This window comes from Gigantopelta aegis, chromosome 4 (assembly GCF_016097555.1).
Source record: "Gigantopelta aegis isolate Gae_Host chromosome 4, Gae_host_genome, whole genome shotgun sequence".
Taxonomy (NCBI): Eukaryota; Metazoa; Mollusca; class Gastropoda; order Neomphalida; family Peltospiridae; genus Gigantopelta; species Gigantopelta aegis.
In genome coordinates this window covers 62,904,333-62,928,310 of record NC_054702.1, presented here as the reverse complement: position 1 = coordinate 62,928,310, position 23,978 = coordinate 62,904,333, and the positions used below count along the sequence as shown (strand labels likewise).

General features: G+C 35.8%; 1 protein-coding gene across 1 annotated transcript in view; it reads right to left on the bottom strand.

Annotated features, from left to right (window-relative positions):
• LOC121370896 (vacuolar protein sorting-associated protein 54-like) overlaps positions 1–17,149 on the bottom strand; it is a 31,354-nt gene extending 14,205 nt beyond the window's left edge. Inside the window, exons 1-15 of the mRNA XM_041496427.1 lie at positions 16,763–17,149; positions 13,989–14,275; positions 13,498–13,588; positions 12,001–12,035; positions 11,404–11,538; positions 8,289–8,431; positions 7,794–7,893; positions 7,412–7,554; positions 5,291–5,417; positions 4,515–4,622; positions 3,262–3,320; positions 2,383–2,479; positions 1,525–1,655; positions 836–968; positions 60–191 (exon numbers count right to left, since the gene is read on the bottom strand). Coding sequence (XP_041352361.1) covers positions 60–191; positions 836–968; positions 1,525–1,655; positions 2,383–2,479; positions 3,262–3,320; positions 4,515–4,622; positions 5,291–5,417; positions 7,412–7,554; positions 7,794–7,893; positions 8,289–8,431; positions 11,404–11,538; positions 12,001–12,035; positions 13,498–13,588; positions 13,989–14,275; positions 16,763–17,030 — 1,989 coding nt within the window. The 5' untranslated portion in view covers positions 17,031–17,149. The remainder of the gene's footprint in view (positions 1–59; positions 192–835; positions 969–1,524; positions 1,656–2,382; positions 2,480–3,261; positions 3,321–4,514; positions 4,623–5,290; positions 5,418–7,411; positions 7,555–7,793; positions 7,894–8,288; positions 8,432–11,403; positions 11,539–12,000; positions 12,036–13,497; positions 13,589–13,988; positions 14,276–16,762) is intronic.
• Between the last annotated feature and the right edge of the window lie 6,829 nt (positions 17,150–23,978).

Genomic DNA, 23,978 nt, shown 5'->3' with positions numbered 1-23,978 from the left:
AAGTTCTTAGTATTTAGATACTGAGAAATAGCCAGTCTTGCATGTAGTAACAGTATTACCTGATTCTGAAGACTGCCTCTAAGGGACATACTTCTCCGACCACAGACCCCTTCACAGTCAGCGACAAATCCTTCCACCTCTCGACACAGCGTCACAAATTCAGATGATGAAAGCCGTTCAAGAAAACCATCCTGAATATAAACATTACAGTATCATAGCTGTGCAAATACCAGGACAGTTTAATTTGGAGGTATTGTCAATACTACTAACAAAAGCATTTTGCTGCCAGTTAACAGAATGAAAGGAGAGGGATAATGACACCTTTGTTTAATGTCATTTCAGCACATCTATATCCTACAGCTATTTGGTGTCTAACATATGGTCGTTTCAACATTTGGTAAACAGAGAAAAAAATTAAGAAACCTGCTGATACCAAAAAAGGTTACTTCTACTAACAAATACAGCAAAGGATCTTTCCTATGCACTTTTCCATAGACAGAACAGTACATACCATGGCCTTTGATGTACAAATCAGGGAGCACTCATCAGGACAGGAAGAAAAATGAATACATATGAATACATAGAGAGCAAGCGATACTGCAAACCATTGCACCTCAAGCGAGCACTCTACCACTGAGCTATATCAAACCCTGGTGGGGGGTTTTAATGTTATTATTTTTCTTTTTTTATCTTAACATGCACAATAACAGAACATAAAACAGTCTTTGATGTACCTGTTATAGAGCAAGAGCTCGAATCAGAAACACAAACAAGTTTATTAAGGGAGATTATCTTATGTCCTCTCCCAACCATCACTATGTAAGAGTTGTCTCACCTTGGCTCTGGCCACCACTACTTTGACTATTCGATCGTGTGCATTATCACAGATACTACACAGCATTTCCTTCAGAGCACTGCTCAGCTGAACGAAGTCTGCATTTGTTATCACAACATCAACATCATCACTTCTACAACAGATAAAATGACAAATTATTAAAATTTATATCTTAATTAAATAAGAGAACTTTATTTAGCCTACACACTAAAATCACAAAACAAAGAATGGAATGTTGAAGTAATATTCAATCAGAAAACTATTTTAATAACAGCATAATAGTTGTCCAAAACATGGCAAAAGTAGCATTGCATAAATAATTTAGTAAACATTCAATTTAACAGGGGGAACAAGCCATGTAAGAAGAAGGTGTTACATGTAATATGTTAAGGTGTTATATGTTAAACTTTATGAAACCATAAAAATTAAATGTGAGTTTCACTTCTTTTCTTTGAACCTGTCACTGAATACCCAGTAAACCCCATTACAGGGAACAATATTTTTCACCTTTTAATTTTTAGAATGCACAACAGTTCCCCACAAAACCAAATGGCAAGTTTGTGTGAATTTAAAGTTACAAACCCAAACAGAACAATTCAGGTAAAACATTATGTCCTGCCTTCGGACCTGGATAAACTGTCACCACAAATGAGTAGTTTAAGGTTAAGTAGTAAAGTACTTCCACCTACACAGATGTGCTGAGATGTTTCGGTTCCTCCAGAGGATTCTGACCTTCGTGAGTTGGAGAAGACACAGGGGTAGGAACCTTCGTGCGACCAGCTGCGATTCCTATCACATCACTCACAATACCATGGAATGCCTGGAAGAACAACAATTTTACCACTCAACAAAACAGAATAAAAAACAAGCAGTTCAATCCAACATTAATGATTGGCTATGGTTATTGATGCAGTCTTGTTTTTGTGCAGTCTTGTTTTGGTGCAGTCTTGTTTCCCCACATTACACCATTTTCTAATGCAAAATACAAACACATCTGCTGTTTTAATAAACTTGTGTCTTCACTATAAATGTAAATGGTCCATTGCCTTACTTCAAACAGGTTTTCAGCCATGTTTCATAATACACTGTTACAGAGATTAGTAGAGAAAGTGCCCCATCTTTTTGTCGCTAATGGCAAATTAATAAATTTTCTGTGACTAACGATTAAAGTCTAACTCTAAAGGAATTCAAAAACAAGCATGTTATGGGAACAAAAACAATTTGTCAGGTCTATTTTAAATGGTTAAATAATTAAAATATTCTCGAGATTGCAGTTTTAACCTCAGATAAGCCTGATCACTGTTACTAACATACAAATATCCACATATTCAGATGCAGTATCTATTCAGCATGCATGCAAAATATGTTAAATTAAAAACAATTTATGAAGGTAAATATGATTGAATCAATGCTAAATTAATGTCTCAAAATAACTGAAAATGCGCTACAGAACACCTAAATGTTTGGCTTCATTTATTTATCTATCTGTTTGCTACTCAACAACAATGAAATGAATACTAGTAATTTACAGAATTAAAATATCTTACTTGTGCTCTTCTCAGAAGAATCATTACATTGAGGAATATACGTCTGAGCAAGTCCATCCACTGACCATAGCTGAGTAGACGCATTTGATCGGCAAGACTGAAAGAAATCATACTCCATAGAACACACTTAAAAACAATATCACTGTATCATAAAATTACAATTTTAATATTCACTTCAATCAAAATCCATACCAATAGTCTATTTGAAATTTAGGAGCAAATCAAATATATATAATTGCAATAAAAATATTGCCCACAAATATTATTACACTATGCTAAAAATAATGTCACTTTCCACATTTCCATGTATTTACAAATGATGAAATTTAAAAATCAAATTGAATGTAGTTCCCGTGTATGACATTTGCTCTAATTTTTCCTCTATACCAGGGCTCAAGTTTTAATCCACTTGCTGCTGCCTAGTTAATGACATATATTCACTAGTCAAATCTCTTCATCCACTCGCCAGTTTTACCGAATATATAATTTTATAAAATAACTGTATGCCAATGTCCCCAGTAAACGTCCTGTACATAATATCATATTGCACATGCTCAGATAAAAAAAAATGGCTAAAAATAAATGCATATATAATGAATTCAGATGATCTACGCCAGAGTTGTGCATTTGTTTCAAAATCCTGTTATACTAATTACTAAGATATTAATAACTGATGATTTCATAGGCATGTTCAACTTCTTGTTTATGCTTACTAGGTCCAATATTTTGTACTCTCCAGTTGGCTACTATTTTTTAAGAAACAGTCGTCTATGAACAAAAGGTACTCGCAAATGCAAGTGTTTTACTAGCCGTGTAGAGTCTTGTATCCAATTCTAACTTGTAGTTAATGTAGTTAACATTTTCTAAATCAATTTGTACCTGCCCACATTTCCTTCAGTACTAATATCATCTGCTTCAGACACGGCTTCTATCACGGTCTGAAAAACAAAAGAGAAACAAATTAAAGTGGGTGGAGCTTTATTTCAGAATACATTTTGACAAGACTTAATTATGAGCTTCTGTGTTATATGTAGGTGTCAAATACAATGTCAGGATGATGTATGGTTTCAATGTGCATAAGAAAAGACAGAGGTCATACATTTTTTACCAACAGCAATGAAAGTTTTTTTGTGTTGTTTTTCAGGGTTTCTACAACAGGTTTTATATACTGCTAAAAACAAAATTCCACAATTTTACATGACCTTTTAAAGGTATTTTCCAAGATTTTATACAAATTTTGTTCAAGGCTTATTCTGCTATCATCGGCATAAACCAATAATATTACAATGCTTTGGCATGAAGTGTTCATTTCTTCTTGTGCTATATAAATGGGGAAAAATTAAAATCATTATCAACCAATTTTCATTTTGCATGACTTTCCATGACTCAACTATGGTAGGTATTCCATTACTTTCCTAACCTGGAAAACAGGATGTGGACATTTTCCAGGATTTTCATGAATATACATCAGTCTTTGACATACCTGATGTAAAACACCTGGGGCCTAATTCACAAGGGTCTCTTAGGCTCTGCTAGACAACAAAGCATCCTCATTGTAAGTCTTTTAGCATTGCACTGCGAGATCGAAAAGTTGCGACAGTTTAGTGAATTAGGCCCCTGACGTATTGAAATGTAAGAAGAATGTTTGATAGCAACTAGCAACCAGGCTGGAAATGGTATTCTAAAGTCTTTCGCAATCCAGATGCAACTGTAACAAATCAGTAACAGAATACTGTTTGATTTTATTGATTTGATGGGTTTTTTTGGGTGATGGGGGTTTTGGGGTTATGGGGGTTTTGGTGTGATGGAGGTTTTGGGGTGATGGAGTTTTTGGTGTGATGGAGGTTTTGGGGTGATGGAGGTTTTGGGGTTCTGGGGTTCTGGTGTGATGGGGGTTCTGGGGTGATGAGGGTTTTGGGGTGATGGAGGTTTTGAGGTGATGGGGGTTTTGGGGTGAAAGAGATTTTGGGCTGATGGGGGTTTTGGATTGCTATGGGTTTTGGGGTAACGGGGTTTTGGGGGTGATCGTTTTTGGGGGGTGATGGGGCTTTTGGAGTGATGGGGCTTTTGGGGTGATGGGGCTTTTGGGGTGATGGGATTAATATAAAAAAAACAGTGATAAAACTCTTTACTTGTTTGATGATGGCTTTCAAGGCAGTAAAGGCTTCTTCTCTGTACACATCCACAAAGTTGAGTTTGTCTTGTCGTAACAAACCAAACATTATTGAGACTAGTTTTTCCTGCAATATACAAAACAGAACATTTATATAGCAAAAATACATCGGGTAGTATTAAGTGTCAAACAAAGGAGTCTATAAAAAAATATATAAAATTCTTTGGAATTAAATATCTCATTATATAACATAAACTTATCCAGTGTCATTGTTAGTTGAAATCATAGATGGCCATCTTTAATGCATGTTAAAATTTAAATTAAATTAATCTTTAAAAAAAGAATTACTTAACTTTTATATAAAAACTTTTTAACATGCATTGAGAAAACCATTTAGGGCCGAATTTACGAAGCCTGTTTTCCTTAAACGCAGGTGTTCAAGCGTTGTAAATGTATGTAGTTACACATGTGTAAGACATAAACATGCTTTGTAAATTCAGCCCATATAGTGTATATATAAATCAAGATTCATTGATGTAGGACATACAATTTGTGAGAAGGGGTGCTAAATATGAAACTTTAACATTTAGCCGAATTGTTGCCGCCATTACTACTAAAAAAGTAATAACTAAATCTCGTCTTTTTGCTTTTTGCTTTGTAGTTATGTATGTGATCATTTCTAAATCTCCAGATATCCGTGACAATTACTATACTCATGCTGAACATTAGTTGTTTGAACGGAAACATGTAAACCAACATAACCAGCAGTTGTTGTGGGAAATGTTTGTTTCTTACCTCTTGCATTAATACTTCCAAATCTGTGAAGGGACGGTTCAGTTCCGATGTAACATACTTGGAATAGTCTGCTTGTAGCATCTTCTCTATCAGTTTCTCTAGCTCAGCTAGTTGGGATCCCAGATGTCTGAAAGATTTGAAATATTAACGTGATGAGAAGGAATGGCTGAAAGTAGGAATGAGGGAAGGAAAAGAAGAATAGGAGAAAGGAAGGAAGGCAAGGACAGGGAGGATGTAAGGACAGAAGGAAGGAAAAGAAGAATAGGAGAAAGGAAGGAAGGCAAGGACAGGGAGGATTAAGGACAGGGAGGATGTAAGGACAGAGAGGATGTAAGGACAGGGAGGATAAGAAGAATAGGAGAAAGGAAGGAAGGCAAGGACAGGGAGGATGTAAGGACAGGGAGGATGTAAGGACAGGGAGGATAAGAAGAATAGGAGAAAGGAAGGAAGGCAAGGACAGGGAGGATGTAAGGACAGGGAGGATGTAAGGACAGGGAGGATAAGAAGAATAGGAGAAAGGAAGGAAGGCAAGGACAGGGAGGATGTAAGGACAGAAGGAAGGAAAAGAAGAATAGGAGAAAGGAAGGAAGGCAAGGACAGGGAGGATAAGAAGAATAGGAGAAAAGAAGGAAGGCAAGGACAGGGAGGATGTAAGGACAGAAGGAAGGAAAAGAAGAATAGGAGAAAAGAAGGAAGGCAAGGACAGGGAGGATAAGAAGAATAGGAGAAAGGAAGGCAAGGACAGGGAGGATGTAAGGACAGAAGGAAGGAAAAGAAGAATAGGAGAAAGGAAGGAAGGCAAGGACAGGGAGGATAAGAAGAATAGGAGAAAGGAAGGCAAGGACAGGGAGGATGTAAGGACAGAAGGAATGAAAAGAAGAAAAGGAGAAAAGAAGGAAGGCAAGGACAGGGAGGATGTAAGGACAGAAGGAATGAAAAGAAGAATAGGAGAAAGGAAGGAAGGCAAGGACAGGGAGGATGTAAGGACAGAAGGAAGGAAAAGACGAATAGGAGAAAAGAAGGAAGGCAAGGACAGGGAGGATGTAAGGACAGAAGGAAGGAAAAGAAGGATAGGATAAAGGAAGGAAGGCAAGGACAGGGAGGATGTAAGGACAGAAGGAAGGAAAAGACGAATAGGAGAAAAGAAGGAAGGCAAGGACAGGGAGGATGTAAGGACAGAAGGAAGGAAAAGAAGGATAGGATAAAGGAAGGAAGGCAAGGACAGGGAGGATGTAAGGACAGAAGGAAGGAAAAGAAGAATAGGAGAAAGGAAGGAAGGCAAGGACAGGGAGGATGTAAGGACAGAAGGAAGGAAAAGAAGAATAGGAGAAAGGAAGGAAGGCAAGGACAGGGAGGATGTAAGGACAGAAGGATAGGAGAAAGGAAGGAAGGCAAGGACAGGGAGGATGTAAGGACAGAAGGAAGGAAAAGAAGAATAGGAGAAAGGAAGGAAGGCAAGGACAGGGAGGATAAGAAGAATAGGAGAAAGGAAGGCAAGGACAGGGAGGATGTAAGGACAGAAGGAATGAAAAGAAGAAAAGGAGAAAAGAAGGAAGGCAAGGACAGGGAGGATGTAAGGGCAGAAGGAATGAAAAGAAGAATAGGAGAAAGGAAGGAAGGCAAGGACAGGGAGGATGTAAGGACAGAAGGAAGGAAAAGACGAATAGGAGAAAAGAAGGAAGGCAAGGACAGGGAGGATGTAAGGACAGAAGGAAGGAAAAGAAGGATAGGATAAAGGAAGGAAGTCAAGGACAGGGAGGATGTAAGGACAGAAGGAAGGAAAAGAAGGATAGGATAAAGGAAGGAAGGCAAGGACAGGGAGGATGTAAGGACAGAAGGAAGGAAAAGAAGAATAGGAGAAAGGAAGGAAGGCAAGGACAGGGAGGATGTAAGGACAGAAGGAAGGAAAAGAAGGATAGGATAAAGGAAGGAAGGCAAGGACAGGGAGGATGTAAGGACAGAAGGAAGGAAAAGAAGGATAGGAGAAAAGAAGGAAGGCAAGGACAGGGAGGATGTAAGGACAGAAGGAAGAAAAAGAAGGATAGGATAAAGGAAGGAAGGCAAGGACAGGGAGGATGTAAGGACAGAAGGAAGGAAAATGATTTGTCCATCAGTTCTCACCTAAATGAGTGTAATCCTGCTAGTTCCTGGGAAAGGATTTCCTGGGATGTTGAAATCAAGTCCAGAGCTCCCACAAAGTCATTGTTAGACAACAACAGTTGAATCGTGGGTTGGGTCTGGTGGATAGTGGACATCAGTTTCAACTAAAAAGTTTAAAATTAATTTTAAAATGCACATATCTTAATAAAAATATTTACAAATGCATGTTACAACAAACTCATTTACAAATGCACATGTTAACACTTTTTTTAAAGTTTAAATAATTGTATTAAAAAAAATTGTACAAGACATTAATATTTATAATGAACTGAATATAAGTCTCAATTAATGAAATATAAAATACTTAAAAGCCTCAGATATTATTAAATCAATATGAACATACCTTATTGTGTAAGTGGATACAGTTGGATCGTGTTCTAGTTCGATTCATTATTTTTAAAGGTCCAACCGCTAGTCTTGCATCAAGAGTCTGCACTTTGTCCCTTTAATAGAGAATTTGTAAATAACATAAATCAATAATAATGAAATAAACTGTATTTGCATACACAGATCAAAGGAAATTAAAACCTTTTAGTTGTGCGTAGGATATAAAAACTGTTGTGATCTTAACCAATAAAGGTACAATGTTGTACTATTTGCTATAAGTCTTGGCTGTCCATTCAAAGAAAGTACAGAGGCAGATCCAATGAAGGGATACCAAAGGACGTGTCTTTATATTAAATAGCTTCTGAAATGTCAGGTTACAACAAATCAAATTGGAGAAAACTTTGAGGTGTTGGGATTTTCCGACCAGACTACTATCCTTAGGGGAATATGCATTTGTTTTGAGGCCAGGCGAAGTAGCAAAGAAAAATGTGTTTTTAAAGGATGTCCTCACCTAAGTTTCTTTATAGCTTGGCAGGTGTGAAGCAGCTGGTCCTGGAGTTCGTCGTGTGATGTCATGGCGTGGAAGAATGCTTCAGACTTCATCGAGATCTGCTTAGCTATCTGCACCTCCACTATGTCCAGATAATGACTGAGCTGAAAAACAAATGAAATATCAAATACAACATGTATGTGCTACTATCCGAGACATATTCAGGAGGGCATGGTTGCTCACTAGATTAGTTTTTATGCCTAACATCTGATGAATGTTGCATGATAGAAGACAATGGAACCAGACAAATAGTTAACTAGCACCTTTCAACTTATATTTGCCGGCCTCGGTGTCGTCGTGGTTAGGCCATCGATCTACAGGCTGGTAGGTACTGGGTTCGGATCCCAGTCGAGGCATAGGATTTTTAATCCAGATACCGACTCCAAACCCTGAGTGAGTGCTCCGCAAAGGCTCAATGGGTAGGTGTAAACCACTTGCACTGACCCATAACTGGTTCAATGAAGGCCATGGTTTGTGCTATCCTGCCTGTGGGAAGCGCAAGTAAAAGATCGCTTGCTGCCTGTCATAAAAAGAGTAGCCTATGTGGCGACAGCGGGTTTCCTCTCAAAATCTGTGTGGTCCGTAACCATATGTCTGACGCCATATAACCGTAAATAAAATGTGTTGAGTGCGTCGTTAAATAAAACATTTCTTTCTTTTTCAACTTACATTTGATAGAGATCACTGGCCTCGGTGGTGTCGTGGTTAAGCCATCGGACATAAGGCTGGTAGGTACAGGGTTCACAGCCCGGTACCGGCTCCCACCTAGTGCAGGTTTTAATGACTCAATGGGTAGGTGTAAGACCACTATACCCTCTTCTCTCTCACTAACCACTAACCCACTGTCCTGGACAGACAGCCCAGAAAGCTGAGGTGTGTGCCCAGGACAGCCTGCTTCAACCTTAATTGGATAGCAGGACAAAAATTAAATGAAATGAAATGATAAAGGTTACAGTACCATTTTTTTGTTTGCCAAATTTAAGTTCAGAGTGACAACTGACTTTAAATAGAGTACCGTATATCTTCGCCTGTAAGTCGATCTCGGCTATAAGTCGAGTCCCTAATTTCAAGCCCTGAAAACGTATTTTTTTATTGACCCGTTTATAAGTCGACCCATGAAAAACTACTTATAAATATTGAAATATTTCTTATTTTCAGCACATGAGAACAATAATATTTGAACAAAAGAAAATTATTTTACAAACTTCGGTTTTCACGTTTTGTACATCGCAATATGATCAGACTATTCCAATCAAACTGTCATTATTACATAGCATCGAAACAAAATATTCTCTTAGTAGAGAGTGAAAGCTGTTTGACTGTTACTGTATAGTACTGTACAGATGGTTTTGTGCACAAGGGTCAAGGGTCAAAGGGTTTTACGTGCACGTTCAGAGCAAGCTGTTGTAGCGCACGCCTGTCGTGGGCACAGTTGCCGGCCTTGGCCGGCCTCTCTGTCCAAGACAGGAAAGGTGGGGGGGGGGGAGGAGAAGGGACCGTCTGCACTGGCAGGTGCAAGGGAGCACCAGCAGTCCGATTGAATCGGTAGCAGGCGGATGGGTTTTTGGTGCTATGGAATTTTGAGTGGAGCAATTTATCAAAAAGAGAAAAGGTGCGCAGTTTTGTTGAGTGATTAGGCGCAATTTTGAACGGTCGGTCGAATGGTAAAATGAGCTAGTATAGATTTTGGAATTCGAGTGTAACTCGTTAGTGGTTCGAGAGTAGCTCGTTATTTCTAGACCTTCATGATGCTGGTTGTCTCCCTAGGCTGTCCATGGGGTCCTTAGAAGGACCTGACCTACTCAGGTCGTGGCATGACAGCCCAGAGGAGACATTTTTTTGTGCACAGACAACAACTTTATTTATAAACACTGACAACAGATCACTACGATAAAACTGAAAGTATCACGTTTTGCCGCCATATTAATACATGTAAGGAGGATAACTCTGGAAAGTACACTGGTTTTTGTACCAAATGATGTGTGTGTCCCTATTGCTCTAGATAAGTGAACTGCAGAGATCAGTGGAAAGCTTAGTAATATTCATGAAGTTAATCACCGCCAAAACATTGTTTGAACAACCATTAATGCCAGTGACCAGATTTAAAAATAAACTCAGGCAACAGGTAGTTAGTATTGTTTACATTTTTACTATTAGTTATGACTGTTAAGTTAACTAAGTGGACTGTTGTCTTGGCATGTGAGTGAGATCGTACGCCTTTTCGCATAACCAAAACCGTTCTAATGCCAAAAAAAATAGGTTATAAAAAATAAATGTGTCAAATCAACATATTTGAGTATAAATACATGGCATACTTCAACAATAAAACTTGTAAAATAATCCCCAAAACAGTAATATTTTTTGGTGAATTTTTTTTACCCTCTTATAAGTCGACCCCCCAAGTTATAAAATAATTTTTGGGTGAAAAAAATTCGACTTATAGGCGAAGATATACGGTATTTAGTACTGCCATGCCTGCTATTAGTAACATATGTTACAGAACTTGTTGCATAAATTGTGTTTCATCTGGCCAGTAAACCCATGCAACTTGATTTAAAGTAGTATGAGGGGATCAGGTATTATCGTGCACAACACGTATTATGTACTACTAAAATGAGGGTAACAATGTTTGTGAGGTACTAGGTTAGTTAATGATTCTTCCTGTAACATCTGAAACAAGCAATTTAAGTTCCCATTTCTTACTGTATTCATTTTAAGGGTCAAGTATTTTATCTCTGACGTTTGTAACATTAGATACATGGAAGTAACTTTACCCACATGTTACCACTGTAGTCTTTGGGATTTGTTTTACTGATATGCACCCATCAAATAAAAAATATGTGCTGTTACAAATTTTTAAACTTTCACTCATTGCCCAGAAGAAAATTGAACTTTTATATATACAAAGGTCCACAGTCTTCGTATTAACAATATTTTCATTTGTAAGCAATCCTTTTTTTAATTTTATTTGTAAACCATGCAAGCACATTTAGGATGCATTAATCTTGATTATAAAAGAAATATATGTCCTAGATACACTATGTAAACTACATGACAGTATTTATTATTTACATACCCTTTCCTGTAATAACTTGGATGATGGGTGTGATTCAGAATGATATGGAGTTCGCGATTCTTCCACCTGAGTCCATGGAAACACAGCATTAAATGTGTCTGGATTCTCCAGACTAAAATTTGGTAACAGGAATAGCTGCAATACAGAAAATTACCACTACTAATTAGTGACAACACACAGGTGAATACATTTAATTAATCTACAATAACTACTACAATATGTTTATTAATAATCTGTTATTAAGGCATCTTGTACAACAACCATTGGGTTATAAAAGATGTTTCACTAAAATTTTACTAAAATGTACATATCCAGGGCTATCTCTGGCACTTGCCAAATTCGCCAACATTTGAAAACATTTGGCAAATTTTATTTAAATTTGGTGAAATAATTTTATGTAATAATTAATATTTCGTTAGAAAAATAACTGCAATTTATTAAGTTTAATAGATAATTTGGCAAAATTTTCTGCTCACCCGGAGATAATCCTGACATCAAACCTAGTAATCAAGGCATGAATTTAATATATGGTTCCAAATATCTATATCTTGGTTCCTATCAAAATAAGAAGTATTAAATATAACACACTACATGTACCTTGGGAACTTGACTGAGTTCAGCTTTGTTGTCCTCTGAAATAAAGAAAAAGATCTTCTTAAAAACAAAAGAATAATTTACAAAACATATTTACTGTTTTAATTTATTTCAAAGGGTTCGACAAAAATTTTCAAATACACCTACATTGTGTGTTAATTAATATATATAATTTCATTTAGCATTATGTCAAATTTATCAACGATATATATATATACAGAACTTCACATGTTGTTTTCACTTCCTCTTTATTGCATGAGTTTATCTTGCGCAAGAATATATACCACGAGACCGCATACGGTCGAGTGGTATGTTCTTTTGCAAAATAAACGAGTGCAATAAGTAGGAAGCGAAAACAACATATGGGAAGTTCTATATTTATTACATACCTTCTTTTATGTTTTACAAAAACTATTTTTAATTAAACGTCATAACAACACTTTGTTAAATCTATGATCAAAACTCCTTTCATGGATTTACTTAATGTTAAGAATCATACTCTGCGGCAGTCTTGTGTAATGTTTCAAATACGATGTGACGTAATTTGTAAATCATATATGATGTCAGTAACTAAAAGGCGCTAACTGCAGTAAAAATAAACAGGGAATTCCCAATTTAAAAGTTCCAGCTGGTCCAAATCGCACATATGTGTGATACAAAATAAATTTATCACATGGTTTCAAAATGTCTTTATCACTATAGTAAGATTGAATAGGTATGTAATAAAGGTACATGTAGAGTGGAATGCCATTAATCCAGACTCCAGTGATCCAGAAAGCCAACCTTATCATATGATATTCAACTTCTCGATCCGGACAGCCATCATTCAAAACAATGTGTTGAAAATATAGGCAATTTGCTTTACTTAACCGGACACAGCTAAAATGACACATCTTTTAACATAAATAGAGAAGTAACCTACTCTGTGTGCACTTACTGTGGCCTACCAAGTGCAGTCAAGCAGTCGACACAAGCCAAAATGGCCACAATTAAAGGGATTCACACCTTTATATGATCAAGCAACACAGTATTACTGAATATTTTGTAAAACATTGGTATAAAATTTGTATTCTGACTTTAAAACAATATCAATAAATGTTTATATTTGTTGTTACTGTTTTCCATTTTGTCCAAAGGTGATTCAACTGTATGGAAATTAATTTATTTGGTCAGTTTTAAAAAACAAACATACTGTCCCAATAAACGTGGTTCCATTATTGTGGTGAAACATGGTTGTGCAAGTAAAATATGTTATACTTTTATGGTTGGGTTTTTGTTTTGTCTTTTGGTGTGACATAACCCCTGCTAGAATTTTTATCTATAGAAATAGAAATAGAAATATATATATATAGAGAGAGAGAGAGAGAGAGAGAGAGAGAGAGAGAGAGAGAGAGAGAGAGAGAGAGAGAGAGAGAGAGAGAGAGAGAGAGAGAGAGAGAGAGAGAGAGAGAATTAACACATAGATCTGTTACAACATTATAGCAAACTAATCATTCTTACCTATTTGTTTGATATGTGAAGGAAATGCATCAAGGTTTGGCTTGTGTGGCTCACACAATCGCTGCTGATTCCTCAAATGTTTTTTATGCCTCTGACAACAAAATAAACACAGTAACCAAACAAATTGTTTTTAAATATATATATATAGATTTTAATGTGCGTAATCGACAAGTGAATAGAACAGCGGTTCTCATGAAATATTGTGCCCTGAAAAAGGGTTTATTATAACAGAACTTTACTAGTTATTTCATGATTCAGTTTTACAGCAAACCAATTGATGTTAATAATGAAGTCATTGCACTGGTGTTATCTTATGATCATGTGTAAAATCTACAGGTATAGGTACATGTATAAAGTCTATGAAATGTAACTAAGCTTCAGTAAAAAGAACTCTTTATAAATATAGATGACATTTCAAAAATGTATATAACGTTTTACAAGTTCTGTACAAATGAAAGGTTACTTAAAATTCAAATTAATTATTAACTCACCAAGGTCGTTTTCTTAATGTATTTTTGGAAATGCTCAATTGTAATTTCAGGGAGGTAAGCAGATGGTAAAATGGAGGTTTTTTCAAAGTCATTTCCCCACGTTTTGGTGAAAAAGTCCACTTCTCGTTTAGCGAGGCGTGGATCATTAAGCACAGCTGCAAGGTTCACCGAAGCCTTATAAACTGTCCACTTAAATTGGTCCTGCACTATACTGGGCTCGGAACTTGACAATAGGATGCATTCTACAGAAGATGGTAATGTAGTGTTGCAACTGGCTTTTCTGGATGCTGAAAGAAAAAGGTTTATAACATTTAAATATGTATGAAGTTAAAGAATAAAAAGGTCTGTCATTGTCCACAAGTTCGGTATTTATTATTCAATAATAATTAATTCAGTTTAAAAATATATTTTGCCAAGTTGTAGTCAAATAAATCAGGAGATAATATTATGTATGTTTTCAATTCCAGTTACAGGCTATTTTAATTTCATAAAACTTGATTTTTTTCAATTAATTTTTTTAATTTAAAATGAAGAACGTCCATGAGTTGACTCACTTAAATAGTGACATAGTTTGTGCAATTTTCCTGTCTGCAGCTATGTATCTGTATCTGTATATGTATGTATGTATGTATGTATGTATGTATGTATGTATGTATGTATGTATGTATGTATGTATGTATGTATGTATTGATGTATGAATATCTATATATTGCATGTATGTCGAGGTTGACTATTACATACATAGATATTAACGCACTGGCGCAGGGGATAATTAAATCCTTTCTGGCCTCAAAAATTGTCACATGCCGTTGCTGGGACTCGAACCTGTGGCACCGATTCGCCCGCAAATTGTAAGACTAACCAAGATACGCTCTGAGCTATCGAAGCTTCCATAAAAAGGAAGTTTCTTTAACTCAACCATATGCATGGGGCCTACAATCTACGCGGTCGATCCCGCTTACGTGCATGAAACAGTGGGCAGACCTGGCACTGGCTAGTATGTATTGATGTATGAATATCTATATATTGCATGTATGTCGAGGTTGACTATTACATACATAGATATTAACGCACTGGCGCAGGGGATAATTAAATCCTTTCTGGCCTCAAAAATTGTCACATGCCGTTGCTGGGACTCGAACCTGTGGCACCGATTCACCCGCAAATTGTAAGACTAACCACGATAGTTAATACCATTTATCTTACAACTTGTTTAAAACCTACATGTATTTAAGGCCCCAACACTTATACTTATAGTTAACTTGTGCATCACAGACAAGTTAATTTCAGGTTAACATGTACATCATAGTCAGTGGCGGATACAGGGAGTGTTAGGGGCTTCACCACATTAAAATAAAAACTGGTCTACTAGTACTAACCTTGACCCTGTCTATAATAAGCAGGTTGGTATGTTTTTATTTTTCATAATTCTGGACAAAATATTATGTTTAAGTTTTAAAAGATGAAATAAATTTTAAAAAGTACCTTTTGTCAAATATATCATATTGAAAAAATTATTTACAAAACAAGGGTGCGAAAAGTGACTGTCGTCAACCTTAGGGCCTGAATCAATGTTCTCTAGTGGTGTTGTTAAACAAAACAAACTTTAAAAACTTTACTAATAAAAAGGTAGCTATGTGAATAAGGATAGTCTGTTTATAAATATTGATATGCATTTCATGTCATGTGGTTTTACGTGCACATTCAGAACAAGCTGTTGTAGCGCACGCCTGTCGTGGGCACAAGAGCCGGCTCCTCCGTCCATGACAGGAAAGGTGGGGGGAGGGGAGAGGAGGGACCGCCTGCACTGGCAGGTGCAAGGGAGCACCAGCAGCCCGATCAAATCGGTAGCAGGCGGGTGGGGGTGGTGGTGGTGCTATGGAATTTGAATGGAGCAGTTAAATGCCAAAGAGAAATGGGTGTGCAATTTTGATTGAGGGAATTTGACACAATTTTGAACGGTCGGTCGAAAGGTAAATGGCCGAGCTAATATAGGTTTTGATATTAGTGAATCAAGAGAAGCTCATTTGATATGCTTTAGAACTAAATGCTTATACTCACTGAACTTGGTCTCACTACGCTATGCAAGTATTTCTTTTATAACAGTACTGCCAAATGTGGAATGCCTGATGTTTCGCCCCTAAGCATGTTCACCCCAGTCAGTTCACCCCCCAATGAATTACCAGTTCACACACCCCCCCCCCCCCCCCCAAAAAAAAGCAACAGAGTTTGGTGTGTCTTAGGCTGTGACACGAGAGGCACTATGAGTCAAAATCCCTTTGATTTAGGCTAATCACAATATTGTGTATTTCATCAATAAAGTATATTTACACGAATCTAAATCTGCCTACACAAACAAGAAGAGGCCATTATCAAAGAAAGAAAAGTGTTTATAACAACATATTAACTGTAATCACTATGTGTGTTATAGGTTATTATAGTCTTGTTGCTTAATTACTAATTATAGGACAATCTGCTGATTCGAACTGACAACTCGTTGGGGCAAACTGGCAGGGGGCGAACTGACACTTGGGGCGAACTGACACTTGGGGCAAACCGGTCTTTCTGGGGGCGAACTGACTGGGAGCCAACTGGTTTTGGGGCGAAACGTCTGATACCCCCAAATGTGGCCGTGTCTTGTTGTTTTTATGTACTTCCTCACATATGCTGTTTAAAGTTTCTTTCTGTATTGCTTTTTGAAGTAAGAGGTGTAAAGAATTGTGTAGCTACTGCCTATCATTAATAAAAAGTATTTACGTATGTTTCAGTCTCACCATCACATTTGCCCGCATCACCACCAAACACGTGATCCCGGGCGACGTGGTCATCGTAATCCTTGTCGTTAACGCCGTCGAGTGGCAGGGAAGGACACACGCCATTCATGCCGTAATGACACATATAGGAGCCACCTTCTTTGGAGCAATGAAAATCGCGGAGATGCTGACAGAATTCTCGAGGAGACTTGAATGTAATGGTATCGCGGCAGACATTACAGCTCTTCCATGACACTCTAAACTTTATTAACTCTAGTGGTGCTGTCATTTTAAAACCATATACCTATCTTATTAATTAGGGGAAAATTCTCCCACAGCAAACAATAAACACACGGAAATATTTAGATCACAACATGTTTACTTCAACGGAAGTCAATATCAGACACCATATTTGTTTCCCAGAATCCTCTGATTTTAACTTCGGACGTGGCCAGTAAAATCGGAACATCTCGGAAGTATCCGGTACATTGACAACATGTCACGAATATCAAGTGGTTGAACTTGGAAGTGCAGACCGTTACCAAAATACGAGGGTGGGAGAAGGTGGGATGTCAGTGGTATAGAACAGTCGCCTAAGAACGATCTTACCATCAATTTTCAAGTTGGAGTCTTGAAAATCGATCATTATGGTGGGGGTTATTGTTATCTTATTTATTTGCGGTGCTGGGGCATGTCTTGTTTTCACAGGGAACGCCTTTTTCATATTAGCCTATGGAATTTACTGCCAGTTATTTAATTCTGAGCCCATTCAGTTGTATTCTAAATTGTAAACAAAAATAGTTGGGTTTTTTTTTTTTTTCAAAAACACTTACTTTTCTTCTCTCGTCAAATCAGACAAAAACTATTTACTAAAAAAACAAAAAAACATTTCTGTGGAAGAATGGGATACTACAGTTTTTAAATAGATATGTTGAATATATAAAAACCTGACTTGTTTTTTAATTTTGTGTTTGTGTTTTGTTTTGTTTGTAAACATTTTCCACTAAATGAGCCGTTGAGTTTTAGCCTACTGCTGGAGGCATGCTCTAAGAAACACGAGTGTGCAAATTGTTATTTTAATGTGCGCAACATGTTCAGAAAGACCAAATGTACGAAAAAATCCACACTTCGATGGTTTTATCTCAGTTTTGCCAAATAAACATTATGAATGTCAAATGCCAAAATGTCACATGATAGGGCCTAATAAATTCAGTGTTGAGTAGCCTATAGGCCTACATTCTAACATAATGTAGCTTGAGTCACCTGCAGCCCTACCCCTTATTGATATTGATATCCCACATATCAATATCACTAAGGGTTAGGGCTGGAGGCGACTCGAGCTAAACACAATGGTACTGCATGTTTTACTTGTCCCCCATGTACTCAACAAATACGTACGTGATCAGAATATGAGATGGCATTACTGAATATAATCGAGAAAGATAATATTCAATTACATTATTTAAACACTAATTATTGCCTACAGAAAGTATCACGAGAAGCAAGCCATGACATGTTCAGTTAGTCAGTAATAACAGAATAAGTAACACAAATTTGAATAATTTACCCGAGATTAACAACAGATATAATATTACTACAATATGCATACCTTTCGGCAATATGGACAAACACACATAGCTAAATGAAAGTAGTGAAAAAGTTCTGATAACATTGCATGTCGTTGATGAATTACATCAAAATCAAAGTACTTTATGACAGTTTAGTACTTGTAATTTTAAGAGAAAAAACTTTCAACAAACAGATACGTTACAGAAAGATTCGTTACTTCTAAAAATAATACTTTATCAATTTTAATATTACTGCAATATACTATTTTCAGCAGTCCCATCAGTATAGTTTAGAACTTAGAATTTTAATATTACTGCAATATACTATTTTCAGCAGTCCCATCAGTATAGTTTAGAACTTAGAATTTTAATATTACTGCAATATACTATTTTCAGCAGTTCCATCAGTATAGTTTAGAACTTAGAATTTTAATATTACTGCAATATACTATTTTCAGCAGTTCCATCAGTATAGTTTAGAACTTAGAATTTTCCATAGAGTGGTTCATGTGACATTTTTTTGTCGTCATTTGTAATATGCTTTAAGCAAAGTTTTCTCATAAGTATTTCTATATTCAGGGTAATTTATACTATAATGAAATGTATAGCTAGTAGAAATTCTAGAATGTGAAACATATTTGTTAATTAAAGAAATAATGAAATACAACTGTTTATTGTCTCACAATAATATATTTGTAAAGATCACGTAGATTTTATTGATAGTGGTAAGACATTTTTAAAGCTTTAAAACCAGTAAATCTGGGCTTGGTTTTTACATTAATATGTGAAAATATTATTAAACATCATAAATAACTGTTTACTTAAATAAATTAATTTAGTAATCAATGCACAGGGTCGTACCCTCCGGTGGGCAGGGGGCAGTTGCCTCCCTGAGAATCTCACTTCTTTTTTTTTACTCCATAAAAAAAACCCACATCTCAGGGTTTAATTTGTATAGTGTTTCATTTGTTTATAAAAGGTAGTGCCCCACCCCCACCCCTAGGATTTTAATCAGGGTACGGCCCTGACATTGCAACAATAACTAGTCCGGTTACCACTTTCCTTTTGGCAGGAATATGACACTGTTGCATCACTTCCAGCAGAATCCACACTTATGTTTGTTATGGGTGTAGGATATGTTATTGCAATGGGAACATGGCCGAGATTGTTCTTTGTGATGGCAGCTGGGTGAGGCGTATTTTATCATTGAGCCGCATAATTAACATGTGACCAGATCACGGAGGAATCGGAAACGTGTGTTAATGCCTCACGTCCTCGTACTGATTTTATGAACACATACGTCTTTTCAACCGTAAGGGTATTGTTTGAGCAATGTACGAATGTCAGCAAGGTGGTTAAAGTAGATCACAGTGATCAAGATGTTTGTAGTTTTCTTCATGACAAGCCACAAAAAGAAAGGACGAACATAGCTAAAGTGACCACACACATTGTATGATATTTTTGGTATCATTCCAATATGAGGGTGGAACGTAGTTCAGTGGTAAAGCGCTCACCTGATCCGACGATGGGCCCATTGGGCTATTTCTCGTTACAGCCAGTGCACCACGATTGGTATATCAAAGGCAGTGGCATGTGCTATCCTGTCTGTGGGATGGCGCATACAAAAAATCCCTTGCTACTAATGAAAAAATGTAGTGGGTTTCCTCTCTATGACTATACGTCAAAATTACCAAATGTTTGACATCCAATAGCCGATGTTTAATAAATCAATGTGCCTTAGTGGTGTCGTTGAACAAAACAAACTTCATTCCAATATATCAATGCAGAATTATAAGAACCACAAGCTGCTGGTTGCTCAAATGGATTCTCGGAGATGAAGGAATGTTTTATTTAACAACGCACTCAACATATTTTATATGGCGTCGGACATATGATTAAGGACCACACAGATATTGAGAGAGGAAACCCGCTGTCACCACTTCATGGGCTACACTTTTCGATTAGCAGCAAGTGATCTTTTTTTTTTGTACCATCCCAGTCAGGATAACACATACCATGACCTTTGATTTACCAGTTGTGGTGTACTGGCTGAAACAAGAAATAGCCCAATGGGCCCAACAACGGGGATCAATCCCAGACCGACCGCACATCAAGCAGGTGCTGTACCACTGAGTTATGTCCCACACCCATCGGCTACTGGATGTCAAACATTTGGTCATATCTGACATATAGTTTGAAAAAACCTGCTACAATTTCCCCATTAGTTGCAAGGGATCTTTTATATGCACCATCCCACAGACAGGATAGCACATGACACGGCCTTTGATATACCAGTCATGGTGCACTGGTTTGGACAAGGATTGCCTTTAGCTCAGATGACCTAAAAACCAATTCAACCAAAAAAAGATGATATAATTTTTCTGGATACTCTACTTTCAGCCAATTATTCTTGGGGAAACCACAATTTATGTTCAGGGGTAGCACTTTACACTCTATCACCTGGAGTTAGTTATGCAAACATTGCAACAATTGTGTGTGGCTTAATTTAATTTCTAGTTATTTATTTCACATAAATGTAGTTTGATCACACAGATAATGGTGGACTTATCTGATCACATCAAATTCCCAAGATCACGACCAGTAGTTTGTACTGGCTGAAGAAATAAAAGAACACAAAGATCATTATTAAATAGTAATTTATTTTCAAGATATAGTGTCTATTTTGTGATAAGCAATTCTTGTTGCTTTGGTAGAAATGTTAAGCCTTTTTATATTCTATTTTATGCAAAATATATACATAATTACAATTCCCCACAGCACGAGCTCATAAATAATCTTTAAAATCTGCTTACATTCCTCTCCTACCATCCAGCAACAATTATAATTGTTCTGCTCAGATTATTTACAAAGCATAACAATTGGTTTGTACATCAACAGAAGTGCACATAAAACTAATACAATCACAGAAAAATACAGTTTTGAATCGGACAAGTCAAGGCCAATTTTACGATAGTTTTAAAGCAGAATGTATATATATATATTTTTTTTTTTTTTTTTAATTTAAACTACAAAAAATCTTACATTTGACATTTAGTACATATTTTGTAAAAATGGTTTTGTTTCTTATGTCCGTTAGTATACATATACTGATGAAAAGAAATAAGGGAACACATAATTAGTGATAGAAATGAGCAAAAACTGTTACTAGTCTACAAGACAAATACATCTAGAAATCTACTTGTCCACCAATATTTTCACTTGTCCAAATAGACAGATTATTTTATTAAAGTACCAGGATTATGTTTGTGATTGCTCAAAATGAAACTGCACTGAATTTTTTTACTTGACCACTGGACAACCACCAAGGCACATTTTGCTTCTCATGTGACAAACCGCCAAGTGCTTATTTTGAACACTGAATTACTAACAGCAAAAATTGACTGCATCCATGACTCATCCACAGTATTAGCAAGTTCATTGTGTTAGGATATTCAATCTCGCATTACTGACATTAAAACCCACATTACACCTTTGAACTTTATACAGATATTATGGTGCTAATAGTGACTGAAATTTGGTCTTCAATATCAAGTGTTCCCCAACTTCTTTCTCTTAGTATATAAACTGCAATTCTAAAAGTCAAGACATAATAACAAATTCTTAATACTTGAAGACGTAGAGTAGAAATGTCCTATTAACCATTTTCTCATACCAGCAAACTGATTAACCCTTCAATGTTTTAAAAAATTGCTTCATTGCATTTTTAATCATGCAATAAATATACATAGTGCCAATTTCAAAACAGTACCATTTAAGGTGCCTTTAACATTGTAGTTCATTCCAATAGATTTTAGCAACTGAATTTCTGGTTATATCGGCAAATTAATCTGTTTTAATAAATCTTTTGATTTCTTAAGCACTGCATTTTGAACTTTAAAGTAATTATTATTCAGAAAGCATCATATTATACATTGTTAGTATCAATAGTACTCTGTACTTCGTCTAATTATATACTTCTTATTAGTATCTTTCTAGTGACAATGATGACATAATAATACATATTATTATTGAATACATAGCATATTGCCCATTATCCACTTTATTCTTGGCAAATGCTTATACAAAAATGTATATACTTTGCTCACTCAAATTATATTCAATAAAATATTGAACATTCAAAACAAACATGTTAATTATAGTCAAATGTTTGTTTTAACAGCAAATAGGCAATATGATTTGGTTTTACTGCTATGGCAAAATCCAGTTCTGTTCAAATCACTGATACATGTTTGTTACTTAAAAATAAAGGAATATTAGTTACTTATTAGTTGATTAACCTAGAAAGAAAACCATTCTTAAGTCACAACTTTATGATGGCATAAAACAGATTGTTTCTTTTCTGTTTTACTGGAACACAATTACACCAAGGTTTTTTTTTTTAACTGTGCAAATATTTTAGCTGTTTTCGTGAAAGCAAGACGTTTGCAAAATGAAGTAAAAAAAGAAGCCATATACATGTACAACTAATCAAACATACTAAATATTGATAAGCAGTGTATTTAAATCTGTATTAATATTATGATAAAAAGGACAGCACTAACAAAGCTATACATGATTGGAAGAATGATCTTATTGTAATTCCTAATGTCTATTTTCGATGCAAAGAAAATCCCCAAACAACATACAATACCAGATTAACACAGAATAAAAACTTGAAAGAAAAATATTTGTTTATAATTAATCAAAATATTTAAAAAAAATAATAATAATAATAATATTAAAGGTGCATCTATCCATGCATGGCAGCACACAGATCACAAACATGTTGTCAAACTACTAATTTAAGAGTTTCAAACACTTGATGAAAAGAATCAATATTTTGAAGAAAAAATATCAGTAATGTAATGCAGCTTATCACAATATCACAACAAACAAAAATTACAGTTTAAAATTACATTAAACATGAAGTCGCACTTAAAAAGACAACCTCAATAAAAAGCAAAAGCAAATTTTTGTGTCTTTTTTTTTCTTCAGTATACACTTCTTATGCAAACATGAAAGTCAATTTTCAATTCTAATTTAAATCTAACTTTAAGAAACAACAAAACCCAGGGTGGCTTTAATCCATGTAAATATGATAATCACTTTAAAATATTTAACCAATTTAACCAACTCAACTATGTTAACTTAAAATCAAAAGGAAAAAACCAAAACCATAATTCTACTCAAATTAAAAGTCTTGTGGAGGCAGTCCAAATATATACATATATTTGACAAACACATAATAATTTGTAAACAGTGCTGATACAAAGTCTTTTTAAATATGACTACCATTCAACGTTAATGTAAATTTGGTAATATTCACCACATATGTTTAGCACAATGAAATCTAAATCATGCGAAGTCAAGATTTTACAACACTGAAAGGATTAATGAGTCATGTGCATCAAACAATAATTTATTGATCACCTACAATAATTACTGACCTCTCAAGAAGAAGTATTACCAAAGAAAATGCAATACTTGTATCAACGTTGTTGTTTTGCTCCTTTTGGATAATATACCGGTATGCATGTTAACTTTTTTTCTGATTTGATCGTTTTCTTGTTAACGAATCTCCTCCTTTAATAATGCTCCAATACAACAAAATAAAATAAAATGACAACAAAATGAAACTAATGCATCATGGTGCAATTTGTTTTCAGTTT